Source organism: Pogona vitticeps, chromosome 3, assembly GCF_051106095.1.
Source record: "Pogona vitticeps strain Pit_001003342236 chromosome 3, PviZW2.1, whole genome shotgun sequence".
NCBI classification, from domain to species: domain Eukaryota; kingdom Metazoa; phylum Chordata; class Lepidosauria; order Squamata; family Agamidae; genus Pogona; species Pogona vitticeps.
Genome location: NC_135785.1, coordinates 188,504,347 through 188,532,218, shown reverse-complemented (window position 1 = coordinate 188,532,218; position 27,872 = coordinate 188,504,347). Strand labels below are relative to the sequence as shown.

The following is a 27,872-nucleotide window of genomic DNA, read 5'->3' as shown; positions in this document are numbered from 1 at the left end:
TATGGGGCATAATGTAGGCATTGTACTCCTTGTGAGCCAGATATTATTCTGTTCTAAGCAACAGGGTTTTTCCATTTGCATAGGTGGATAATGAATATGCTCTTACACAAACACAGGGAAGAGAAACTGCACACAAAATGGAACATTTATGGACACATTCCATCCAATAAAATTTTGTTATTTCTAGCTTGCTGCAATGTCTTTGTGCTCTGAATGCAAATTATATTTCTGCAGCTGGGAGGGAAGACAAGCTTATAGGCTTGGGTTGTATTCAGCTTGATAACTGTAGGGAGGGTTTGAAAGGTACAGTGTTGGGAAATCCTTTTCTTTTCAATAAGGAGCAAGATTATTGTTTTTTCTTTTCAGTGGAAGAGATGATAGCACCCTAACCATCAAAATATATGTGTCTCTTTGTTCTTATAAAAAAATGAATAGGGGAAGAAGATTCCACAAGTTGCTCTATTCCAACAAAGCATGGAAGCTGAGGAAAAGGTTTGAAACTTTTAGTCAGACATCATAAAAGAACATACCGCTGCACAAATTGTATGTTTCAGAAGTTTAAACAGTTGTTTCCTTATATGAATCCACCATACCCTCTGAATAGTTTTAGCTGCTTGTTCTTCTTCAGGCCTAGTGAGGGAAGAATGCAAGATACAAGCAGCATCAACACTGGGAGGAATTTGTATTTGAAACAACTCAGCAATGATTTTTCACTTCACTTCATTTTATTTACTTAACTGTAACACATTTGTTTTTATATTTTTGATTCAAAAAAGAGAAATCCATATAGAGGTGGAAGGGAATACTGGTGATTAAATAGCAAACCTGGTGATCTTTACATGAATAAATTAACATATATTAGGTTTTTATCTGGGTGCCTGGTCTCCAGTATACAGTAGCAGGAGGCCAAAAGAGGCATTAATACTTCCAAGGCCACTATCATGGGTGCAAGACAGCATTGTTCAAAACAAAAATTGGAGAGTGCTTCTGGGTTTAGTTGTACAACTGGTTTAATCATTTCTGTCCTCTGTGATCTCTCCATGCTGGAAGGTACTTCATCTTCTGGCTTCTTACTTGTATATATCTCTCAAAGATGGAAAGCTGCTGGCTGTCCATTAAAAAGGTGGCATTCATTCCTTACAGTATTCTGAATTAGAAAATGCACTCTAGGCAATTTTCTTTGTGGCTTATTGTATATATATAATGTCCTCATTTAGCTAGTTTTACATATATTATTAATTTATTTGCTTTTCCTATTGGAGGATTCCAGTGAGGCAGAAGGAGGCAGCATTTCCCAGTTATAACGAAAAGCAGCAAATTGCTACTGTATTTTTTTTAACCAGGGGACGGAGAGAGATTCATCTATGACTTTCTGAGTTAGGTGCCAAAATAATTTGTCTGGCCTTGGATACCACTTACCATCCCTGAACCCCATTTCACCAGAAATTTTAATCTTTTTTATGTTTTCATGTTTTAATCTTTTAAAATGCAATTAAAAGATTAAAACATGAAAACATATATATTGTTTAATTTATCTTTTTAAAATTTAACTTATTGTGTTTTTGAATTGTGTGGATTTTAATGTGAGCCGCTTTGGGGTCCCTTGTTGGGAGAAAGGCAGCATATAAATAAAACTAATAAATAAAAATAACTTTTGGGGTGAGGGTTATTATTTGCTGCTCCGTCTTAGGCAACAGAGTCTCTTGGGCCAGTTAATAGGTTTTAGCTCCGTTAACCGGAGAAAGGGCAGAAATTCAGCAGCTGGAGACTTCCCCAAACCGGCTTCTTTTTGGTGGAAACAGCTGCCTTTATTACTCTTTAATATCGAGCTTCCGGTGTGACCTCTTCTACCCCGTGCACATACCTCTGCCTTCCTCTTTCGCTGCCATAGCTTTCTCCGGACACCACGATCGGAATAGCGCCGAACATCGCGACAAACCCTTCCTTGCAGGCGCCACGCGAGTGCCTTTTGTTGTTGTCGTCCCGGTTGCCTAGATACCAAGACGAGAAGCTCTACCGGAAACCACGTTGAGCACCGCCCTCCTCCGCGCGCGCTTGGAGGAGAAAAAAAAGAGGGGCATGAAGGCACGTGGGCCGTACCGGTATCCGTAGGCGGCGCATGCTATCTTACGTCATTGTTGCTGCGCCTTATTTTTTGTGCGGCGCTCTCTGTCTCGCTATGTTCAAGGTGAGAAAGTCTCATTGGTAGCCCCGGGGAAGGAGTTCGCTATGCAGTGTGTTGTTTGAATCCCACGGGGGCTTTTTTTTTGGTGCTGCCGTCACGCAGTGCGTGGATCTCGAGCTGTTGGTGGGTACGGGGCATTCTCGTGCTTCTCCCTGTAGTTATGGAGACGTGCTGGTGGAGGAGGGCAGGCTTGTTCGGGGATGCTGGCAATTGAGTTTTCGGCCAGTAGTAAGGAATACTCACCTCGTGGGGCTTAAGGAAAAGAGAGAGAGCTTTCTCCGGCCCCTCCCCACCCAAAAGCTATAATAGTAGAAATCGCCGGTAAAAAGGGGGGAAAGGAAAAGGACTCCCTCTAAGTTAAATTTGTTGGCCCGCTTTTTAGGAACACCAAAATATCGAAGCATTTGCCTGGAGGTGATGGGGCCAGTGGCCATTATCTTGGCTTTTTTGATGTTGAGCTTCAGACTGTTTTTTGCGCTCTTCTCTTTCACCCTCATTAAGAGGTTATTTAATTCCTCCTTACTTTCTGACATCAGAGTGATATCATCTCCATATCTGAGGTTGTTGATATTTCTTCCGGCAATCTTAATTCCGATTTGGGATTCCTCCACTCCAGCCTTCCGCATGATGTATTCTGCATATAAGTTAAATAAGCCGGGGGACAATATACAGCCTTGTCGAACTTGTTTCCCAATTTTAAACCAATCAGTTGTTCCATATCCAGTTCTAACTGTTGCTTCCTGTTCCATATAAAGATTTCTCAGGAGATAGATAAGGTGGTGAGGCACTCCCATTTATTTAAGGACTTGCCATAGTTTGCTGTGGTGCACACAGTCAAAGGCTTTTGCATAGTCAATGAAGCCGAAGTAGATGTTTTTCTGGATCTCTCTGGCTTTCTCCATAATCCAGCACGTTAGCAATTTGGTCTCTAGTTCCTCTGCCCCTTTGAAATCCCGCGTGTACTTCTGGGAGTTCTCGGTTCACATACTGCTGAAGCCTGCCTTGGAGGATTTTGAACATAACCTTGCTAGCGTGTGAAATGAGTGCAGTTGTACGGTAGTTAGAGCATTCTTTGGCACTGCCCTTCTTTGGGATTGGGATGTAGACTGATCTTTTCCAGTCCTCTGGCCACTGTTGAGTTTTCCAAACTTGCTGGTGTATTCAATGTAGCACCTTAACAACATCATCTTTTAAGATTTTAAATAGTTCAACTGGAATGCCATCACCTCTATTGGCCTTGTTGTTAGCCATGCTTTCTAAGGCCCACTTGACTTTGCTCTCCAGGATGTCTGGCTCAAGGTCAGCTACCACACTATCTGGGTTGTCTGGGACATCCAGATCTTTCTGGTATAATTCCTCTGTGTATTCTTGCCACCTCTTCTTGATGTCTTCTGCTTCTGTTAGGTCCCGGCCATTTTTGTCCTTTATTATGTCCATCTTTGCACAAAATGTTCCTTTAATATCTCCAATTTTCCTGAACAGATCTCTAGTTTTTCCTTTTCTATTATTTTCCTGTATTCCTTTGCACTGTTCATTTAAGAAGGCCCTCTTGTCTTTCCTTGCTATTCTTTGGAAGTCTGCATTCAATTTTCTGTAACTTTCCCTATCTCCCTTGCATTTTGCCTCCCTTCTCTTCTCTGCTATTTGTAAGGCCTCATTGGATAGCCACTTTGCTTTCTTGCATTTCCTTTTCTTTGGGATGGTTTTCGTTGCTGTCTCCTGTACAATGTTACGAGCCTCTATCCAAAGTTCTTCAGGCACTCTGTCCACCAAATCTAGTTCCTTAAATCTGTTCTTCACTTCCACTGTGTATTCATAAGGGATTTGGTTTAGATAATACCTGACTAGCCCAGTGGTTTTTCCTACTTTCTTCAGTTTAAGCTTGAATTTTGCTATAAGAAGCTGATGATCAGAGCTGCAATCAGCTCCAGGTCTTGTTTTTGCTGATTGTATAGAGCTTCTCCATCTTTGGCTGCAGAGAATATAATCAATCTGATTTCGGTATTGCCCATCTGGTGATTTCTGTGTGTAAAGTCGCCTCATGTGTTGTTGGAAAAAAGTGTTTGTGATGACCAGCTTGTTCTCTTGACAAAAGTATTAGCCTTTGCCCTGCTTCATTTTGAACTCCAAGGCCAAACTTTCCTGTTGTTCCTTTTCTCTGCAATCCATTTTAGTTACTGACACCCATGATGTCAATGTTTATTCTTGCCATCTCCTGTTTGACCACCTCCAGCTTACCAAGGTTCATAGATCTTACATTCCCGGTTCCTATGCAGTATTTTTCTTTGCATCATCGAACTTTCTTTTCACTTTCAGCGCATCCACAGCTGAGCGTCCTTTCAGCTTTGGCCCAACCACTTCATTAGCTCTGGAGCTACTTGTACTTGTCCTCTGCTCTTCCTTAGTAACATGTTGGACGGCTTCCGACCTGAGGGTCCCATCTTCCAGCGTCATATCTTTTAGCCTTTTGTTTCTGTTCATGGGGTATCCTTGGCAAAGATACTGGACTGGCTTGCCAATTCCTACTCCAGGTGGATTGTGTTTAGTTGGAACTCTTCACTATGACCTGTCCGTCTTGGGTGTCCCTGCACGGCATAGCCCATAGCGCCTCCGAGTTACTCAAGCCCCTTCGCCACGACAAGGCAGCAATCCAAGAAAGATATAACCCGTTATGGAGGTACAAATTTACTTAACAGTAGCATCACTTATCTCACACTTAACCAGCTTGGTCACTTTGTGAAAAGCCTAGCTGAAATCCAAGTACATTGCAACATACACACACACACACACACACACACACACACACACAGACATAGACAGACAGACAGACAGACAGACACAGAGAGAGAATTAGTTTCATTTGACTTGTTTTTGAGAAAATTGCTGGGTCTTGGGATCATTGTATTTTCTAAGTGCTCATAGATTGACTATTTAATGATACAGTCTCTAGAAGGTTTCTACCTATTAGCCATGTGAAGCTGAACAGCTGATAGTTGTCTGGATTCTCTTCTTTCTCATCTTTGAACATGTGGGTGACATTTGTCTGCCTTATGAGGAAAGGCTACAGCGTTTGGGGCTATTTAGTCTAGAGAAAAGGTGCCTGAGGGGGGACCTGATTGAGACATATAAAACTATACAGGGGATGGATAAAGTGGATAGAGGGAAACTCGTTTTCCCCTCTTACACAATACCAGAACCAGGGGACAGCCACTCAGATTGAGTGTTGGGAGAGTGAATACAGACAAAATAAAAATTTTCTTTACCCAATGTGTTGTAAGTCTGTGGAACTCCTTGCCACAGGATGTGGTTATGGCATCTGGCCTAGCTGCCTTTAAAAGGGAATTGGACAGATTCCTGGAGGAAAAGTCCATTGCCGTTTACAAGCCATTATGGGGATACATAATCTTGAGGCTTAAAAGGAAGGTACCTCCAAATGCCAGATGCAGGGGAAGGGTATCAGGAGACAGGCATCTAGTTGTCTCATGTGCTCCCGGAGGCATCTGGTGGGGCCACTGTGAAATACAGGAACCTGGACTAAATGGGCCCTTGGCCTGATCTAGCAGGGCTCTTCTTACGTTCTTATGCCTCTGGTCTTCAGGAACCTCACAATTTCTCGAAGAGTTCTCAAAGGTAGTAGACCAAGGTGCAGATTATTTTAGTATCCTTAAATGTAGCTTATCTGGACCTGCAGACTCATCTCTACAGCCAATCTCATGCTCTGTGCTATCCCTGTTCCTGCAGCTCAAAATCACTGTGCATGTAGAGAGTCTGAGATTCCTGCCATTGTTTCAGATAAGAGCCCCTGCTTAAGGGCAGGGGCTCTTGTCAGTTCTGTTCCTCCAAGGACAACTCCTGCTTCTCCATGGCATACTCCTCAAAGTGCTTACTTCTTCAGGAGTGCCCGTGCTCTGTTGATCTTCTAAGAGAGTCTGCTCAGCTCTGTCTAGAAACTCTTTTTCCTAGTGAAGTATGAATAGGTGGTCCTCAGTTTGGACAGTAAAGGGAAAAAACATTGCGCTTTTTTGCCACTGTATGAAAGGACAAGATGATCCAAGTAAAACTTACATCCCTTGATGTGTCCTCAGATGCATATTGAAAGTATTTTTTAGTTCTCTGTTGTATCTAATGCCTTTCTGCAGGGGGAGCTGTAGGATTGAGCTTTGTAAAAAAGAAGTGTTTTGTATGATGATTAATGATCCTAAAATGATTTTTCAGTCTGTTTTTATCCCCTATCAGTATTTGATGTTATTCAGATTTCTAACCAATTACTGAAAAAGAAAGCATATGTTATTATATTCTCTTATATTATCCTTATATGTACTGCTGTATAGCTTTATAGATGTACTGTATAGCTTTTTTTTGAAATGTTGGTAGTTACTCTGCAGTTTCCAGTTTGGAGTAATATTGTTCCACTGTTCTAAAATGTATTTTTTTAAATAATAGAAGTCTCCTGAGTTGTTGTATAACTCATGGTTTGTACACTAATATTCTGTGCCAAATACTACTTCCCAATTTTGTAAAGAAGGCATTTGGTAGATGCTGCCCCTCTTTTGGCCATTGGTAGTTGAACTAAAACTAATAAATTGTACCTCTGTTTTTCCTTTTTGATAGAGGCTTTAGTTACATTTTGGTGGTCATAAGAGTTATACAAGGTTTTTTGAACTATGGGCCCAGCACCCACAGCCCCAGCATTGTTGATGGGAGAAGTGTATTAGACTAGTACAGTTGGAATTGACTTTCTACTATCTCATTAGTTCTGCCTGATGAGAGTAATAACAGATTAACTCACGTAGGCTGTTGATTACAGAAGTCCAAGACTTCTTAATGACTTTACATGTCAATCGTATTTTCCTGAAATATGCAGACTTGAGCACAAGTCTAGCATAAATCAGGACATATATTTTCTGCAACTTATAAAGGTTTTAATAATTGGCATAAAAATATTTCTAAAACCTTTCTGCAGGATTAATAAAATATTTTGGCCCTTTTTTGAAAAAAAAATACTTCCATCACATAGCAAATAGTTTATTTATTTAAAATATTTTTACTCTACCTTTCTCCTTTAAAAAGACCCAAGGCAGCTTACATCATTGAAAGACAGTATTTAGAGCTGAAAACAGTCAGTATACAACAGTGGCTTATCTCATTAAAAACAATATTTAACGTTAAGAACAGTTTAAAGAAGCAGCTTATATTATTAAAAGACAATATTAAAACTAAAACCGTAAGTATACAGATATCAAAAAGGAACAAACAAATCCCACTCTGAGAGATGGTAAACACAAGTAGTACTAAAGATCCAGTCAGAACAGTAATGCATAACAATCAGTCTAAAAGTCACACTCATGTAGTCAATCACTGAGGGGAAGTTTGCCTGAAGAGAAAGGTCTTTGCCTACTTGCAGAAGGACAGCAAAGAAGGGGCCAATCTGGCCTCCTGTGGGCGGGAGTTCCAAAGTCTGGGTGCAGCAACAAGAGAAGGCTCTCTCCTGTGTCTCCGTCAGGCGTGTCTGTGAAGGTGGTGGGATTGAGAGAAAAGCCTCTCTTGATGATCTTAAGACCCGAGCTGGCTCATAATGGAAGACCAAGTCTTTGAGATAGCTTTGACCTAGACTTTTTAGGGCTTTATAGCTTAAAACCAATCCTTTGAATTGTGCCCAGAAACTGTTCGGTAGTCAGTAGAGCTGCTGTCATAGGGGAGTTATGTGATCTTTGTAGCCAGCCCCAGTCTGCAATCTGGCTGCTGCATTTTGGACCTGCTGAAGTGATAAAAGGTTTCCCCTCTCATTTCTAATTGTTGTTATGGTTTCTTGGAATTCTCACAATTTATGTGATCGATAATAATCTATCCCCAAAATAATGATTATTAATAATTTTCAAATTCAGTTTATATATACGCACACACAAGAAGAGAGGCTATCCAGAAAAAAATAGTGGAAAGTGCCAAAAATAGAGCAGGGGTGGTGCATAGGAAAATGTTGCTGGAAGATAAAATAGAAATCACCCAGGATAGATTGGTCTGTACGTTTGACTACATCCCCACCCCCAAAATTAGTCAGCTAAAGAGGATTGTTCCTAGAAATTGGCACCTCTTGAGGGATACTCCAAATTGCAAGGAAGCACCTAAATTTGGTTTTACAAGAATGAGGAATTTAAAGGACACTTTGATTCATACTGACATCCAAACTAGCATTAGAACCCAGGGAAGTACTGTACATTACCAACAGGACATTTCAAATGTAGGAAGTATAAGGTGTGTTATCAGTCTATTGAGGAATCTGAGTTGACTATCCCAGGGGCTGATTTTGTCTTTAGGTCATTCTCAATGAGTTCAACACTCAGTTTAGTTTGATAATCTGTGATTGTCCAAAAATATATTTGGGGAGCAAACAAGGTCACACAAAATCAAGATGCAAGATCAATTATGAACCGAAAACAAAGTGATGGATGCATCACTAGTAAATCATTTTGTGGAAATGGGTCACAAAGAAGATAGCTTCAAATTTTTCATTCTATACATCAGTAAAAAGACTATCCAAAGATCTCCTGTAACAGTAAATGGCATGGATATTTAGATTAAAATCTCTTATGCCAAATGGCTTGACAGCCAGTATTGAGTTTTTCTATGATTGTGGTTTATTAAGTGATTGGACACAGTCATATGTTGAAAATCACTTGCTGCATGTTCTATACGTCTGTGTCAGGCTGATGTGCAGCTTCTTGGCTCTAGAATAAGAGCAAGTTGTGTTGTCTGGAAAGAGGGGGACATCCACATTTCATTTAAAAGCACCTGTGTGTCTATTATTAATTTTATTAATAACATTTATATCTCATCCATCTAGTGCCTAAGCACTCCTCTGGGCAGCTAACAGCAATTAAAAACACAACTACCCTTCCCCACTCACAAGGACAGGAATAATGAGATCCAGAAAAACATTAAAAGCCTAGAATATCAAAAAAAGGAAAAGAAGCCTGGACCGCCAATCAAAATTAATATCCAATTCATGGTTCCATGAGAATGTCTGCGGGGTGAGATATATCTGAAGGCTTCTTCAAACAGTATAGTTTTTACCCATTTCCTGAAGGCCAGGAGTGAGGGAGCCTGGCATATATTTGCAGGTAATGCATTCAATAGTGTTGTTGCCTCCACCAAGGAGGCCCAATTTTTTTTTCCTCTCTAGGGGTAGCCACATGCAAACAGAAAACTTGGCTGGACTGGGTGGCCCATGCAAACATTCTTAGGGAGAAAGACTCCATCATGTAATGATCTCCCAAACCATAAAGTGCTTTATAGGTATATGGGTAAAGTTAAAGGTTCCCCTTGACATTTAGTCCAGTCATGTCTGACTCTAGGGTGCAGTGTTCATCCCCGTCTTCAAGCCGTAGAGCCAGCGTTTGTCCAAAGACAGTTTCCGTGGCCAGTGCGACTGGACACGGAATGCCGTTACCTTCCCATTGTGGTGGTACCTATTTATCTACTTGCATTTTTACATGCTTTCAAACTGCTAGGTTGGCACGAGCTGGGACAAGCAACAGGAGCTCATTCCGTCACTTGGATTTGATCTTACGACTGCTGGTCTTCTGACCTTGCAGCACGGAGGCTTCTGCAGTTTAACCTGCAGTACCACCATGTCCCTGTTATAGGTGCATACCAACACTTATATGCCATCAAGTTGATTCTGACTTATAGTGACACTAGAAAGGTTTCAAGATACGTGAGATATTTAAGGGGTGATTTACCATTTCCCCCTGTCATTGAGTTTCCATGGCTGAGTGGGGATTTGAATTCAGGTCTCCAAAGTCTCACTGTAGTACTTTGGTCACCTACAGCACACTGGCTCTCACTAGTAGTACTAATGCATTTAAAATATTATGCAATAGTGGACACATCTTTCAGATTTAAACAGTTTAAACTAGATTTTGCTAGCACTGAATGAAAAGCCATGCTATGTCTACTAAAACTAAAGTGTTTTTCCTTTTGCCAGGTCCAATAATTTAGAACATTTATTTAACATTAGGCACTCGAGACTGGGTGCTGGGAATCACATCTGTTTGTGATGTTGAGATGTTTTTTATAGTAATCTTACAACATGTATTGTTTTAGTTTTCTTGCTTCTTGTAGTCTCAAACTTTGTGCTGTGTGTGACACTGAGCATGGAGAAGAGAATGTAGTATAAAGAATTGTTTGTGGATTTGAGAGAAAAAATTGTGGAAAAACATTGACAATCTCAAGGCTATAAGTCCATCTTCAGAGATCTTAATGTTACTGTGTCCACTGTGCGCAATATCATCAAGCGGTTTACAGCTCATGGCACTGTAGCTAACCTCCCTGGATGTGGACGGAAGAGCAAAATTACTGAAACATTATAATAAAGGGTTGTTTGAGTGGTGGATACAAAACCCAGATTAACTTCCAAACAAATTCAAACTGATCTGCAGACACAGGGTACAACAGTGTCAGCTCACACTATCCAATGCCATCTGAATGAAAAGGGAGGCTGTGGTAGGAGACTCAGGAGGACACCACCGCTGACAAAAAGGCATAAAAAAGCAAGACTGGAGTATGCCAAAACTTAGGTGATAAATCCACAATCCCTTTGGGAGAACGTACTGTGGACAGCTGAGACAAAAGTAGAGCTTTTTGGTCAAGGACATCATGGCACTGTTTACAGAAAAAGAAATGAGGCATTCAAAGAAAAGAACACAGTCCCTACAGTCAAACATGGTGGAGGTTCAAAGATGTTTTGGGGTCGCTTTGCTGCTTCTGGCTCTGGATGCCTTGACTGTGTGAATGGTATCATGAAATCTGATGATTACCAAAGAATTTGGGGGCACAACGTAGTGGCCAGTGTCAGAAAGCTGTGTCTCCACCAAAGGTCATGGGTCTTGCAGCAGGACAATAACCAGAAACACACTTCAAAAAGCACTCAGAAATTGTTCCAAACATCTTATCCTGGAAATGGCTTTGTGGAAAATGACTTTTCTCATGTGGAAAAGCTTCACTGGGGCAATTTTGATTTTCACTCTAGGTGTTCAGATAAAAAAGGTAAAACCAAAAATTGAGAACCACATAATTCACTTGTTGGTTCATTCTGGGATAAATGCAAAGCAGTTTCATAATAATGTCATAATGATTATACAGTAATAATTCATGTATGAGCTAAAGATTCAGTCTTTATCTGTGCTAATGCAGAAGAATCTGTTTTGTTATTTCTATCTGTAGGTTGGAAGAAAATCTTCAAGTAACCCAGCTTGCTGTTTGTTCATTTTCATTCATTCATTAATTTTTATTATTTGTACTCCACCATTTCCCCCAAGAGGAGAATCCAAGGAGGCTTCTAGTATTAAATAAGACAATATTAAAAGCTTTAAAAAGTACAATACATTATTATAATATTAAAAAGCAATTAAATGTCCCAGTTAACAATACTTAAAAATGGTTTAAGACAATTTTCAAAGCATATTAGGATTTGTTCTCAGGATTTTGATAGATCTAGGCTCTTTAGTCTGAAGTAGTTCTGTCGGTGTTCCACTTATTCCTAGTGATTTATTTCTTCCAAGTGCTTTAAGAGTGGTTCACACTTGACTTTCTAAATTACTGTGCCTTCATTAAATTGTTCTTCAAAAGGATCTGAATCCTTTGAAGCACTGGATTCTTCTTGGATGCACACCTTGACATAGTGAGGCCATTTGAGTGTGTCAGAGAGGCTGAGTGCTAGGCTTTCTTACAAGTCTGGACTCCTAGCACGGTCATGCAAGGTGGAGTGTTAAAAACTCAGGTAGTCGTCAAAGATGCACCCATTCAACAGTCATATCAGCAAAAGAGAATTGATAGTTTCTCCAACACCATCACCATTGACATGCCATCATAAACATTGCTCATTGGTGATAGTGCTGTAGAAACTTCTAAAGAGCAGTTGTTGGAGAGCAGTGGTAGTGAATATATTGGGTCTATGCAACATAATCACATACTTGTGTAATAAAATATATTTGAGCACATGCAATCATGCATGCTGTCATTATATTTAGGTAAAGCAGTTGTTGGCTGCTCCTGCTAGCTTGAGCGTGCTTGCTGTCCAAGTGTATGCTGCTGCTCCGGACCGTGAATCTTCCAGAAAGAAAGTTCTGAAAGTTGATGAGGTAAGAGTCTGTTCTTTCTAATAAATTATTTTCTTTGAATATCTACTATTTAGAACATTATCTGTACAGTTTCAGCCTGCAGATTCATAGTGAAGAAAATGTCACCTTCCTGGGAAAACGGTTGTTGACTCTGAGGTGTTTCGCAATGAGGTCTAACCACCCACATATTGTAGAAGAACTTCACATGGGGGAGAGTTGCCCAAGTTCTCCATTCTCTTGCAAAACAACTGACAAGTAACTGTGTGTTTGCTGCTGTTTACAGCTTTCGCTCTATACCAGTCCAGCAACAAAATTAAAGTATGTGGAAGACCCACAAACGCAATTGGAGGAAGGCATTTCTCACCTTCGGCACTCCTTGGAGCCATATACAGACTGGTTTCAGGTACAGCGATTTTGAGTCTTGAGATGAGTCCCAACAACTTAAAAATTCATGCCGGCCTTCAGCTGTCGCTCTAGAAGTCCCTATTAAATAGATCTACCCCACATATACTAAACTGCAGATGTGCTCACCTCGTTGTTTCACTACATTCCCTTACTCTGTAAAAACAAATCTAGCTGGCTTTGCAAATGTCCAGACACAGTTCTTGGTTTTGCTGATATTGCTTGAATATTTTCAGATGCTCACAAATTAAATTGTGATCGATTCTTTGCAACAGATAGTTTTATTAATTGAGCGTTCTGGTAGTAAGACTGAGGATTGTTAAATGATTGCTTTCTGCCTCTCTGTGTATCGAAAAAGGGACTTTGATGGGGTAGCTTTGGGAGGGGAGGATCCCTGGCATAACCAGCCCTAGGAGTCTCCATCTGCTGGGTGAAAACAATTCCCTATTTCTTAGTTATTCTAAGACAGAAGAGACTGGCAGGGAGAAATCAATCTATGCTTTGCAGTTATAGTCCTATTATGGAAAGGGAGACCACATGACACTTCTCTGTTGCACACAAGTCATGTCTTCTTCCCACAACTAGAGCAGTAACACAAAGACAACCCACTCCTGTTTGTCATGTAGCCTGCTCCTGTTGTGTTACTAGTGCCGATTTGTCTACCGAAACAGCAGCCCCAGCTAGAAGCCACAAATTTAGGGAATGATTGGGCTATTCTTAAAGCTTATACAAATAACTACATATGAAGTTTCATGTTTTTAGACCTTGTTCTTTTGTACTAGGCAAATATATGTCAGCGTTCAAGCTGTGTTGATAACCTGTCTGTTTTATAGTCAGCTAGTATAGTCAGCTGGCTCTGAAATGAAGTTAATGATTTAAAGAAAGAACATGTCAAGGCAGTCATTTTTTTGTTATCATCCACCCTTCAAAAAACTCCAGAGAGATATGCAACAGGGTGGGCAACATGAAGCCCAAGGTCCTCATGTGACCCCAGGGCATTTTGCAGACCCCCCCCAGTACTGGTTAAAAGTTAGATAACATCAGCCTGTTAGAGTTACATGCACTCACTATATCTAAGTTGTCTTGATTGTATTTTGAAGGTGTTGAAATATGTTTTCAGGTTGGCTCAACAGGAGATGAGCTGTAGATTCTTAATCTTAATGCAGAGCTGGAAGGGGCCATGTGGATCATTGTGTCCAGCCCCTCTCAAGGAGGCACAGTGGGGAACTGAACTCCCAGCCTCTGGCTCTGCAGCCAAATGCCTAAGCCACTGCCACACCTAAGATAGTGTTTGGGCAAAAACACAAGGCGGTTTAGACTAGAGAGATCTAAGTGGTGCACATTGCTAGGTTTTCTTTCCATGTGCTGTAGGCATCTTGTCAGAAGGTTTATGATTTACAATACATTCATTGTACAGTGATAAAAGTTTTTACAGATACTCTGTGTATAAACAACTAGACTATTAATGCAGTGCCACTTCATGCTTGCAGTGTAACACTGGTTGTTTCACCATTTTCATCTCTTTAGGACTTTTCTGGCAAAGCTACACCCAAAATAGAAAAGGCTGCTGAGTATAGTAGAGGTAAGATGGTTTATAGTTCCCGTAGCTGAAGCAGACATAGTTAAGTGGCAAACAAAACAAAACCCCAAAGCAAAAACAAAAGAACAACACAAAGTATGGCATTACATGGTTTGTTCAGATTGTACTTACATTGAACGTCACTTTCCTTGTGTTTGTGATGATTGTGTTACAGTTATGAACTTAGTCATATGTGTTCTTTTAAAAAGCAGAGGAAGACTATGTTAATCTTAAATTGCAGAAGGATAATGTGGAGGGCGCTTAATACCCTTCAGTGTAACTAACGAGTATTTGCTTTCTTTAAAACGTCCCACTTCCATTTATTCTTAGACCACCCTTTCCAAGCTATGGTCCTCTGGCTGCAACTGCAAGCCCAGTAATACCAACCAGCATAGATGTTGGAGAGCATGGCGTGTGGAATGAGTGTCTTAGAGCAAATGACCTGATATTCTGTCTTGGTATAACTTATGAAGATGAATAAAGGGTACAGTATCTGGAAGAAAGAGTAGCAATTTTTTAACATTCAATGAATTATCACATGTTTAGGAAGAAACCGTATCTTTACAGCACAAACACAGTGGGTAGATGGGGCACATGTGCAATGATGGCATACTGTATGTATTGCATTAAAAAACAGTAGTACGTAGATTTAATTTGACAGGTTTTGTTTTTGTTTCATTTTGCTTTATTTTATTTTATTTTGATTTATTGTGGTCTACTTGATTTCCTTGTAATCATGTAGCATTCAGCTACACAGCTATCTGAAACAATAGGACTGAGTATTTTTTTACTTTAAAAGGTCTCATTGATTATGGGCACACAACATCAAAGATTGTGAATATTTGGATTTTGCAGAAGTAGTAGACTTGTTGCCAGCATGTTGATAAGGAATAATAGTATGTGCCTTCAAGTTCCTTCTGACTTATGAGAGCCCTTTCCAGGGTTTTCTGAGTAGAGAGTACTCAGACATGGTTTCCCATTCTTTTCTTCTAGAGGTGAGGTACTTTGGGACTGTGCAGCTTGCCCAAGGCTACACAAGCTTTGCTTTGACTAAATTATGCAATCTAGCATAATTTGTACAATATTAGGAGGTGCTCTGGAGATACTGATTACACTGTTCTAAAGCTTCCTCGAAAACCTTAGGTTGGTTCCAGGGTCTACATTCCAGAGACAGTAGGCCTGCACTTACAGACCTGCCTTTGTCTGGTTTTCCAGGGGCCCATTCCCACATAATTACAAATCACATTCAGCAGAGTTCTTCAAACCTCTGTTCCAGAAGGGGTGCCATGAGGAGTGGCTCTAATGCGAATGAATGCTGATCTAAGGTAGTGTCAAATAGGGGATGTGTATACTAGTAAACACATATTGAACCAGAGTGGGAATATACCCCAGCCCTATGTTTTAGCACCTTTGACATATATCATGGTGATCAATCTGTGGCCTTTGGATTTATCTCAAAGTCTTTTGAATGCCTTCTGCAAGTGATCATTTCATGCCTCTTCAACAGCAGTATGTTTCTTCTACTGCACCTTGTTTGATGGGGGAGAGAAAGGAATTGGCTCACTTACTTTTGGCTTCAAGCTCATTCTCTACTAGGTTTAACCCCTGCCTGCAGCCACCCCAACAAAATATCTCAGAAGGAATGTGGCCAACAGCAGAAAAAAAATGTTTCCTAGCCCCACTGAGTACAAACTATAGTGTATAGAGAGAGGCACCAATTAGTTGCTCCAAATGCATTGTGTACAATGCATTTGTTTTTACTGGAGCATGTTAGGCGCCAGACAATGTGCTTCAAGAAATATAAGCATTCTGCTGGAAACTAAACAAAAGTCCAGTTACAGTGGTGCCTCGCATAACGTTTGCTTCGTTTAACGTTTTTTTCGCTTAACGTTTATTTTTTCAGAGTCAGATTGTGCTTCGTATAACGTTTTTCCCTATGGGCGATTTTCGCATAGCGTTTTTGGGACCATGCTTCGCTTAACGTTTTTTGTTTTAGGTCCCCTGCTTCACTTAATGATGTTTTTGTTTTCAATTTAAAAAGTGTCTTAGAAGGATCCAAAACGGTTCTAAATGCTTGGATTCGTTAGAGGACCCCTTAAGTCATGTGCAAACCTGATTTGGCTTTGATCTGATGTTTCGTTAATTTTTTGTGAATTTTTGTTTTTTGGCCCATAGGAACCAATGGACCTGTCAAAATCTGACAGCTCCATGCTTTCCTATGGGGGAGAAAACAATTTACAAAAAATTAACGAAAGTTCAGATCAAAGCCAAATCAGGTTTGCACACAACTTAGGGGGTCCTCTAACGAACCCAAGAATTTAGAACAGTTGCTGAGTCTTCATTAATTTTTTGTGAATTTTTTCTTCCCCCATAGGAAATAATGGAGCTGTCAGATTTTGACAGCTGTCAAAAGTTGGGGGAAAAAAATTCACCATTAATTAACGAAAAGTCAGATCAAAGCCAAATTAACTTTTGCATCCGTTTTAGAGGGTGCAGAAGCTAATCCAAGCATTTAAAACCATTTTTGACCCTTTTATGACACACTTAATTTTGCAAAAATTGACTTCGCAAAGCCATTGAAACGTATTGAGTCAGCTACAATACATTCCAATGGAGGATACATTGTATCGTATAACGATGTTTCCTATGGGTTTTTTCGCTTAAGGACGGCAATCCGTGCCTATTGGAACGGATTAACCGGTTTCCAATGCATCTCTATGGGAAATGGTGTTTCGCATAACGATGTTTCGCATAACGTTTTTTTTTTTGAACCAATTAAAAACGTTATGCGAGGCACCACTGTATTTTTGATAGGAAACAAATTAATACAGCCACATTACATAGTGGAGACAAGAAAATCACTGCAGCCCTCTGTGTGCCATATCTCATTTTGTTCCAGAGAACCCCCATCTTCAGAAGGACTAAGGTTGAGGGTCAGGTTACAGGAAGATAAATGGGCCAGAGAGAATCAAGAACTTGGAAAGTTTCCAGACGATTTATTTTTAAAGATGATGGCTGGAAATAGAACAACCCTCAGTGTTGCAGCCAATCATGCCACTATGGCATATTACTGTATTGCTTGACGCTGGCTCAAATAAGAAAAAATAAATAAATCTCAAGCTGCCACTTTTTGAAACAAGTGTTCTACCAAGTTTCCAACTTAATTCATAACTACAGATAATTTTTAAAGAGAGCAGTAATAGGAACTCCTTGCAGAGTTATTCTGTTCCAGCAGAACGGGGGGGGGGGGGGGAACCTAGCCAAGAGTCTAATAGCAATTTAAATAATGAGAATTATATAGTGTGCTGTTACATGTGTTGCTGTTTCTCTTTTATTGTTTTATATTCATCTTGCTTTGCTAGCCTCTCACCAAATGGGATTGAGTAATCACCACTCTGGACTTGTAACATCTTTTCAAAAAGAACTAGTTTGTGTTTTCATTTTCACAGTGATGGTTCACATCTGTTTCTTACACTGCTGGGCCTTATGGTTCCAATAGAAATCCTTTTCTGTGCTTTCCCCCCCTTGCCTGTCAGCTGAAAAGTAGGCCATGGCCTATGAAAGTTTAGGTTGTATTTTGCTTGCTAGTATGTAAGGTGCTATCAGATTTAGTGTTTGTACTTGAAAAACAAGTTCATGAAGTTTGAGCTCTGTTTAAAATGGTATGTATAATAAAAATAAAAAGAGAAATATTGTGGCATCTTAAAGACTAAGATTCATTTAAGTGTGACCTTCCATCATTAACAGCCAACTTTTTCAGGTCCATGGAGTGAAATAATTGGCAATAAGCAGTAATAATTCTGTAGTGCATATGTGTGTTTAAGAATTTTGTAAGCAGTGCTTACAAAAACCAGACAGTACATTAAAGCAAAGCAAAGCGTGATATACCGCCCCATAGTGCTTCAAGCACTCTCTGGGCGGTTTACAAGTTAATTATTCAGGCTACACATTGCCCTCCCCCACCAAGCTGGGTACTCATTTTACTGACCTCAGAAGGATAGAAGGCTGAGTCAACCTTGAGCCGCTACCTGGGATTGAACCCCAGGTTGTGAGCACAGTTTTAGCTGCAGTACAGCAGTTTAACCACTGCGCCACGATAATGTTTAAGAATGTTTTGTACAGTATATTCACACTGTTTTTGAAAGGGAGATCTTACTTTGTGAATTAATATTATCAGAACCAAAGATCTATAAACTTCGAAAAAAAATGTTAAATCTTGTAATGTGGGGCAATATTATTTCAGAGTGCATGTAAGGGATTGTCTTTTATTATGTGCTCATCTATAGGGAATAGAAACTCTTTAAGTTAAGGAGCTAATACATCAGAGGTACATATTTTAACATAGCCATGTCTCTGGCATTTTAATAAATGCCAGTTTTCTTTACAAGATAAAATTTTAAGTCCCATCACCTGTAGCTTGAAAGGGTATACAGTCAATGAATAATTCTATTACATACAGTATTTGTTGGTAAATCTGTAGCTCTGTCATCAGAAGTTTAGTAGCCTAATCTACTTCATTGAGTAGTTGTGAGGATAAGCTTAGGGTGGGAACCATATATGCCCCCTTTTGCTCCTTGGAGGAAAAATGGAATGTAATTAAGAAGATAATTGCAGTTTTAGCCAGTGTTTATAGGAGGAGGAGAAATATATATATATATATATATATATATATGGCATTTGTAAGGAAGTATTACTATAGAAAAATGTCTGATGTGTATGTATAATATTTTGTGGTTTGCTTTTTTATTTTAGAAGGTTATGAACTTCTTAAAAACCCACCTCCAGGATTTTATCCAAGACTTGGTGTCATAGGTTTTGCTGGTGTTGTTGGTTTGTTCCTGGCAAGAGGTATGTGGCAGCTGGCAATGTGTCTTGTCAACTATTGATGTGGATTTATTTTTGCAGTGATGTCATTTCTGGGGTAGATGCAGGAGCAGATAACAGATTCTTGAGAAAACCTGGTCTTGAAGAACCCTTCCTTTTTGCCCTATGCTTATCATATGACATAAAGGAAAAGCACTTCATTCTTATTAAGTTGACTCTCTTTCAGCACACTAGTAAACACGGCAGCTCCTTGGAAGCTGTGAAATAATGCTGGGGCCTCTTGAATCCATGCCCTGATCCCACATTTAGAAAACTATTACTAGTAGCTGTCACTGGGATCCTCACGTTAGAAATTCTTTCTTGCTTTGCTTCTGGGACAGTTTGCATGTGTTTAATTTGTGTTTTAAATATGTATCCAATATTCATGACTACAGAGGACAGTTTAGAATCATATGGGCATGGTCTGCCAAAGGCTCTTTTAAGTCATTAATATCCTGATCTTCAACTCCCCTCTCACTGTACCATTCAGTTTAATCAAATTCCATTGTTAAGCACTTCTATCCCAGTTTATGCCATGGTGAAATATTTTATTTTACAAAATACGTTATGTGCATGCGCAGAAAGTGTGTCTCAAGAGTTTATGATTTGATGTGTGGAGCACCTCATTCAGTAAATCAGTTTTTAAAAAACAACAGATGCCGGTACAATGAGAAGTAATATATCTTCTGTGAAACAGGTTCCAAAATAAAGAAGTTTGTTTATCCAGTAAGCTTCATTGGGATTGGTGCCTCACTTTACTATCCTCAGCAAGCTATTACCATTGCCAAGGTTAGTAACTATGGGAAATACATGTTTTCTTCTTATTTTTTTCCCAGTGGACAACTTTGACCTCTTCCCCATAGGCAGTGCTGAAGCCAATGTTTTAATGGCTTACTCTGTCCAATATATGCCTTTTCAGATATCACAAAATATCTCAGAATAGCTCAGGGTTTGATTGCACCATCTGCAAAATAGTACAAATATTAGAATACCAAGCTGAGGCAGGGCAGAAATGTTGTGTGTGAATGCTTGGAGTATGCTGGCAGAGCAGAGCAAGACATATGCTTTCTAAACCAGGTAAACAGCTTCAGAAAATAATCAGATTTGTTCATCAAAGTTTATAGGAGTAATATAGAAGTAAAGTGGAATTGATGTGCTGGGGGAGATGACAACTTATTTTAGGATGCAGGTCAGTGTCTTTAGCACTGACATTTTATTTTGAAGGCTCCTTTTTTAAAAAAAAAATATGTGCACAGAACTGTCTATTTATTTATTTATTTATTTGATTGGTTGGTTGGTTGGCTGGCTGACTTGTATCCTGCCTTTCTGTCATGGCCGGGACTCATAGCAATTTTAGCTATCTTTAAAAAGGTACAAGTAAAAGCAAGCGCAAAAGAAACATCCAGAATGTTTTTATATTAAAACACAGTCAAACAAATATAGTATTAAAATGCAGTTAGACTAAAAATGCACTTTAAAAAGACTGCTTTAAATAGGAGGAGAGGCTCTTGGTTTTGTCTACAATGTTTGAGTGAATGCTATTTTTGTGATAATTAGATACTTACATATTTTAATAATTCAAAAAGTACATGCATAGTCATTTTACAGCATGTCATTTTATGGCATGTTCCAAAGGCCAGTAAGAAAAACAGTCTCCATTGTTTGCTTTAGTCTGGTCTTTGTTTTTGTTCTGTCTGCTTTTATTTCTTCATGTTCTGTGACTTACATTACTATTGACACTTGCAAATATTTGCTCAAGTAGCCTGATAGTGGTACTGGGCAAGTTGAAGATGTTGTTATTTGTGTTGTAATGCATATCATGTGATAAGCCTGGGGAGAAACATTTGTCCAATCTTCTAACCTTGCATATACCATTAAATTAAAATTTATACTGTTTGCAGTGTTGTTGCAGATGAATATTAATATGTATGTCTCGGCTGATCCTTTGATCTTTTTCCATATATGGCAGCAACTATGTCTGTATAGGATAATTTTTGGAGTAATGTTTCACTGCCTAGTATGTAATTTTCCCTGTCATTTGGTATGATCTCTTTTTTCTCTTTGTAATGGCCTTTTCCCAAATACAGTGGTGCCTTGCAAGATAAATGCCTCGCAGGACAAAAAACTCACAAGACAAATGGTTTTGGCAATGGGGTTGATGACTCGCAAGACAAATGTTCCTATGGCCATGCTTCGCAAAAAGAATGTTTTCCGTTTTTTGTTCCTGCCTCATGTTTGCTGATTTTTAAATGTTTTTCTATGATGTTTAAAAAGTTAGTTTTTTGATTGAAATTTTTTAAATCAAATACATATTAAATCAATATGTATGGCTTTAAAGAGCACTTAATAAACCCTTTGTAAACCAAAATTGACTTTGTTCTGACTTTTTTGCCCATAGGAATGCATTAATTAGATTTCAATGCATTCCTATGGGAAAACAAGTTTTGCAAGATAAATTTTTTGCAAGACAACATTAACCGTGGAACGAATTAAATTCCTCTTGCGAGGCACCACTGTAGAGTAAAAGTGATTCAGTGAGCAGTTCTGATAAAATGTGCCAATTAATTGCTACTAAAGCCTAAAATAATGTTTGAAATCCCAAACTATGACTGTTAAGCTGATTGTTGACTGATCTTTTTAAACAGGTAACTGGCTCTCAACTATATGAATGGAGTTTGCAAGCATACATAAATATAGAATCTCTCTGGAAGGACAGCCCCAAAAAGAAGAAATCTGCAAAAGCAAGTGAAAAGGTACAGCAGAACATCTAAGATGGTTATCCTATACATACAAAATCCGACATTTATTTATTTATTTATTTATTTATTTATTTATTTATTTATTTATTTATTTATTTAAATATATACATACTACTCTGGACAGTTTACAACAGATTTAAACACACACCCTCCCACCATACCCCAAACTCTCCAAAAATACAGATTAAGCAAAATGACTCCTGGAAGCGATGACAAACAAAATTAAAATTCAGATGTAAAGGGTGAGCAAGTCTGCCATACAGGGAGGATATACTTAAAGGCCTCCTTAAAAAGCTCAGCTTTCACATGTTTCCTGGAGCTCAAGAGGGAGGGAGCCTGGCGTTTTTCCATAGGGCATCACAGCCACCACTGAAAAGTCTCGCTGCTAGCAATTGTTTTCCGGTCCTCTGTTGGGGCAGCCCCCCACAGCCAAGAAGCCTGAGAAGAACAGGTGGCCTGAGTAGACGAGGCTCTCTTAAGGAGAGACACTACAACAAGTGCATGTGATCTTCTCTTTGCTCACTAATTGGATGGTTAACCACATGCAGTTTAATTCCTTTTGAAGACTTACATTATTTTGTGCAGTGGGGGAATGATGATTATAATATCCGTTGACACTGCAGTGTCTCAAGAGGGAAAAAAAGTGGCATTCAGACAGAAGGCTAATTAAAACCAGACATCAGTGCAATAGCTGATGTAGATACATTCTTAGAAGCTCCAATAGAGGTAACATAAGGACAACTACTTGATTATTTTAAGGAAGGGTAAAGTCTCCACAACAAGTGTTGATTGCCTGCACTAAAACCAGTTAATATCAGAAAATGCTTATTTAGCAAAAATGCTCCTTCTAGAAGTTACATAAACTTCCTTAGATATGTTAACTGTTTTCTGTTAATAGTGTAATTTGTCCTAGATAGCAGTGTAGCTTGTCCCCAGGGGTATGGTTAAGTAACTTGTCCTTGCTGCGACCACAATGTTCTAGAAAGAAACAAGTCTTTTAGTGATATTATAGGCCATGAGGCTTTTTTAGGTTTCTTGGGGGTTCACTGCTGGCTGGTTAAACATATTCCAGAGGCAATAACTTCATACAGTCACCTCCAGGTTCCAGTGAAGAAAAAGGCAGTGCTATTCATGGACACCAGTATTGTTTTAGATCAGTAATTTTCAGCCTTTTTTGGCTATAAACCCAAAATAAAAGAAATTATATTGTATAAATCACATAACAGGTGGTGTGTGAAGAACTGTTTCCAGTCTTTGGCCCCCTTCAGATATGCCAGAGTGCCCCAGAGGACCATCTGGCTACCATTAAGAATGGCTTGCCTAGACCAGCATTCTCCAATCTGGTGTTCACCTGATGTGATTCTTAGTCAGTATGTGTGAGGGTTTGAATTTAGGCTCCTTCCTTGCTTCAAAGAAATCAAGAGATTTTTGTTGTTTGGAAACAGGTGAAATATTTATTGGGAGTGTTTAACAAATAGCTAGTGCCCATAACATGATTCCATCGCCTTTCTCCTTCCGCCAACGGGTCTTGAAAGGGTTTCCAATCATCTTCCAAAAACAGGTTTCTCTCACCAGAGTTCCAGGGACCCGGCCATTCTGCAAAGATATTTGTGGCTATACCCTGTCCCGTTTCACCTTCCAACAAAGGCACGGTCTCATCATCCTGGCCGTCATCCCACACCTTCCAGGGTCCTCTCTGAACCCCTTCCTCTTCATCTTGCTTACCCTCCATTCCAATCTCTCTCTCCTTTTTCCTTCTCCTCTCTATGCTTCCTTCTTCACTCTTTAGCCTCCGCCTCTCACCAATAGGACGGCCTGGGTGGAATCTCCCTTCTTTTCCTATAATCGGCTTCTTCCTTGGGTACTCTCGGCCTCTCCCAAGCCCCAGTCCACAGGTCTTCCATCCATACCCATTCTCAGCCTGGCAGTAACTGGTCTTCCCTACTTTTTATCTCTGCTGTTCCCGCTTCTATCTCCACCCTCTTCTTCCACTCCTTTCCCACTGTTCCTCCCTGAGCCTTTTCAATGGTTAGTCTTTGCATCTCCCCTTCTAGCTCATCTGTCTTTGTCCCTCACTGCTCTGTCTTTTTCGCCTCCTGTCTCACAGTATGGTCTTTGATTGTGCTGGCTGGGGACAGGGGGAACTTGACGGCAAACTACAACTAAAAGTGCCTGGTTGGAGAGGTTTAATGATCAGGAATAAGCCATAGTGAATGTTGGGTCTTCATATTTATCCTTCCTCCTTGTCCTTAGTGTTCAGGAGAGACAGGAAAGGTTTAATTTTCTCATTAGAACAGACATCAGAATACAGAGAACTGAATAATTCCAACCTGACTTAATTTAAACAAACCAGGTTCAATCATGATTTCATATCTTAGTTTGTGCAAATCACAGTTCCCTGGGTTCCAGTGTTATATGGAATTGTGGTTTGGTCTGATATGGAAATCATTCTCTTGTATGCAAAGAAGCTAAAGAGGAGGGAACAAGTGTGGAAGATTGAGCTCTCTGTGGCTCATTTTCTATCTCTAAGCCATGGTTTAAGAATATGTCCACTCTGTCTACAGAGTATCATGTTAACAAAGCAGGTTAGTTAGGCAGTTGCTTGAAATTGTGAGCACATGAACTGTTAAGTATTGTGTATGAACTGTAAATAAGGGATACTTAAGAAAAGGAAATTGGGATTACCTAAGAAATAGCTGGCTGGATAACTCAGTGATTTAGGTATCTGGCTGTGGAGCCAGAGGTTGGGAGTAGAAATTGGCTGTATGTATTCATATCCCTGAGACCCATTCCCTCCCCCCAGAACTGGCCAGTCTACTCACCATTCACTGTGCAGAGCTCAGCTCCTTCATCATGGTGGTCACACCAACCCTAGAAGGAACCCGGTGAGCTCTTCCTCACCTCCCCACACAGTCAACCATTTCAAAACAGAGGCAGGACAGGGAGTATCCTCATTTAGCAATGAGTGGCACAGGGAGGCAGAGAAGAGTCAGCCAGGCTCCTTCTGCGATTGGCGTGACCACCACCACAATGGAGCCAAGTGCCATGCAGTGAATGGTGAGTGGACCGGCCATTTCTGGGGAGAGGGAAATGGGCCTCTGTGGCACCTATGCTGCTGCTCTTCGTAATGGTAATCCTAATTGCCCATCTCTAGTTGGGAGTTCAATTCCCCACCATTTCTTGTACGAGTAAAGCTACCCTGTGTGACCTTGGGCAAGCTGCACAGTCCCAGAGTACCCCAGAAGAAGGATTGGTAAACCACTCCTGAGCATTCTCTACCTGGAAAAGCCTGAAAAGGATGGCAACAAGTCAGAATTGACTTGGCAGCATGTAATTATATTAAGAAATGCAAATCATATAAATTGTCCCATCTCTCTCTCTCTTTCATAGTATCCTAAATACAAACATATTAACCAAGCTTCTCCCATTTACTTTTCATGTTTCTGATTCACTCAAAGTAACTCGCTGGATTACTCAGGAGTGAGTAATCTGTCTAGAGGGTGCACTAAGAATCCCAGCTATTCCCTTTGTAATATATGATAGTGATTTAAGTACATATATGCTGAGACTCTAAAATATACACTGAGAAGAAACTAAAACGATCTAATGCTTTAACAGATGTCTAAACATGAGGATCTCAGTGCATCAAATTCTTTTTTGAATTTACACATAGTTTTATAAATATTGCTTTGCTTGTTGAAATGTCTGGCTTCTGTGTCTAATTTCAATCTGTGTCTATAAGGCTGATGCAGAGAGTGACAAAGTGAAAGTTCAAGAAGAAAAAACAATAAAATAGAATTCTCCACGGCTTGTCATTGAAAAAGGTAAAGTAGTTTTGGCTTTTGCAGTTTAAAAAGTTGACAAGATGGGCAGAAGTAATATGAAAAATCTTTGCTTGGGACTCCGAACAGCCACTGCTAGCCAGGGATAGTTAGACAAACAGGTTCTGTTCAGATGTAGTGTTGAGTTACAGGTTAGACCACATTATGACCACAACCCTGCCTTTCACTAGGCTGTCTTCTGCAGCATGGCCACAAAGATCACAACTGTACACTGTTTAACACAGGGAGAAATGACAATAAAATGTTCTGCCATGTATTTAAATATATTGCCTGGCATTGGGTACTAACCATTTGGGTCAAAATTCTGGGGTTTTGTGGGGGAAACTGTGCCTAAGGGCAGTTGAAGAAGCAGTCTCCTCTTCTGTAGTCTCTGTGTGGCCAGGTGCACGATCATTTGCTGCACAGGTGAATGTGAAGAAGCGTGGCCTGCTAACCAGGTAGAATTCCTTGCAAGATTGTCCTTATGCGATGGCATGGGGTGGTAGGATTAGACAGCAACAAACTGGTTTGGTCTGGCCTTGAAATGAGCCAATTATCTATGTAACTGGTTATAAGGCAATTGCCTGCACTTTTATTTAGTTAGAGTTTTTCTTATTATTTTGTAGCCAACATCTGAATGTAGCCAGTGAGTAGGTATTGATTAGCATTTTTTTAAAAAAAAGATTTGTTCTTTGCTTTTTAATTCCTGTGACAGGGAGTGTGCAGTGACTCAGAAGAGACACAGCTATAGGATCACTTTAAAAACCATTAGCTGTGTTTTATTATTATTTATTTCCTCTGATCATTCCAGAGTTATGGTGATATGCTTAATATTTTAACCAGAGCTTAAAAAGCTTAGAACTCTGTAACACTTACTTTCTTAAGTAGACATATAAAATACAAATTGTGCGTTTGTCTTATCTGCAGAAAACAAATTTACAAACTCCTTATGTACAAGGTTCCCTCTAAACTGTGTGCATGCTACTCCACTTCCCTCTTCCCCATCTCTCTTCCTCCTCTGCGCAGTGATTGCATTCAACCCCTTTAGTTCTGTTTGCGACGGAATCCTGCACAGGGGTTGCACATGCACACAGAAGTGAAGTTGTGCGAGAGCGAGGCAAAGCCCCATCCAGTGGGGCTGAAAATTAGGGGGTACATGGCTTATGTACCATAGCTCAGTTACAGAAATTGTACTTGAGAGTTATCTAGTGTCTCCAGGAAAAAAAACAAACAACAACAAACCCCCCCAATTATTTTAAAAAAATAACAGGGGTCTTGAATGTTTGATGCTAATTGGAAAAGGCTGAGCTGGGCAAAATGTACTGAGGTCTGATTCGATATACTGTAAATAAACATTGTAGGTTTTTTTTTCCTTCTTTTAAAAATATTGCTATGAAAGACAGAGGTATCTACTGGGGTCTCGAATAATGAGTTTCTTTGGAATATTCAAATACCTTATTCTTTGAATTTATTTCAGATAAAATGGGAAGTGGAACTCAAGCAAAGTTATTGCTTGAACTATTTTATCCGCAGAAGGGATACCCAACCTTTTTTAAGCCTATGAGTACACTGAAAATTTTGACAAAGTTTAAAGGGTGCCATCACAAATGGCTGCCATGCAGTGCCCTCATGCATAAAAGGGCTGCCATGTTAGGTGTGCTGCAGAAGGACCAGCTGATAAAGATAAAAATAGGTAACTCTTGAATGTAATTGATTGGAAATTAATAATAAACACCTAACTAGATCTTTCTTTTGAATGTAGATGGCTAGAAAGCTTTACAGAAGATCAGCGCTTTCGTAGAAAATCACAGCATCTCTGGTGACTGAGTACAGTGTACTTGTGTCTTGGTTCAGAAAATATTGGTCTTACATTCTGTTGAAACTATACCTGGATGAAGGAACACTTCTTTGTCTTCTGCCAGTTTTAATTCTGATTTTGGAGTTCTGTAAGATGATTCAGAGGCTGCTTCAGGATCTGGGCCAACAGCTGCATTTGTGAGCCCTACTTACAAGGAAATATGGTCCATTGAACATTACAGGATTTAATTCTAAATAAGCGTGTGAGAATGAGCTGCAAACTGAGTCCCAGACCTTTCCAGTCTCTTATTATTTATACGCTTGATTAAAATGAAGATTTAAAACATT

At 39.7% G+C, this 27,872-nt stretch overlaps 2 protein-coding genes across 2 annotated transcripts in view; one reads left to right on the top strand and one right to left on the bottom strand.

The window, feature by feature from the left end:
* Window positions 1-2,104, bottom strand: part of C3HXorf58 (chromosome 3 CXorf58 homolog) — a 14,932-nt gene extending 12,828 nt beyond the window's left edge. Inside the window, exons 1-2 of the mRNA XM_020789134.3 lie at window positions 1,865-2,104; window positions 531-630 (exon numbers count right to left, since the gene is read on the bottom strand). Coding sequence (XP_020644793.3) covers window positions 531-630; window positions 1,865-1,929 — 165 coding nt within the window. The 5' untranslated portion in view covers window positions 1,930-2,104. The remainder of the gene's footprint in view (window positions 1-530; window positions 631-1,864) is intronic.
* On the top strand, window positions 2,077-27,872 carry APOO (apolipoprotein O). The gene is made up of 9 exons (XM_020789136.3): window positions 2,077-2,188; window positions 12,214-12,324; window positions 12,587-12,706; window positions 14,233-14,287; window positions 19,037-19,132; window positions 19,845-19,936; window positions 21,793-21,900; window positions 25,649-25,730; window positions 27,490-27,872. Exons 1-8 carry the CDS (start codon window positions 2,120-2,122, stop codon window positions 25,700-25,702), a joined length of 705 nt encoding a protein of 234 aa, XP_020644795.3. The 5' UTR covers window positions 2,077-2,119; the 3' UTR covers window positions 25,703-25,730; window positions 27,490-27,872.

What these genes read in the sequence shown, in the direction of transcription:
- APOO (XM_020789136.3), top strand. Translation starts at nt 2,120, where the DNA reads ATGCTATCTTACGTCATTGTTGCTGCGCCTTATTTTTTGTGCGGCGCT. An exon ending in GGCTGCTGAGTATAGTAGAG is followed by an intron (nt 14,288 to 19,036) that starts GTAAGATGGTTT and finishes TTTTTATTTTAG; the next exon opens with AAGGTTATGAACTTCTTAAA. An exon ending in AAGCTATTACCATTGCCAAG is followed by an intron (nt 19,937 to 21,792) that starts GTTAGTAACTAT and finishes CTTTTTAAACAG; the next exon opens with GTAACTGGCTCTCAACTATA.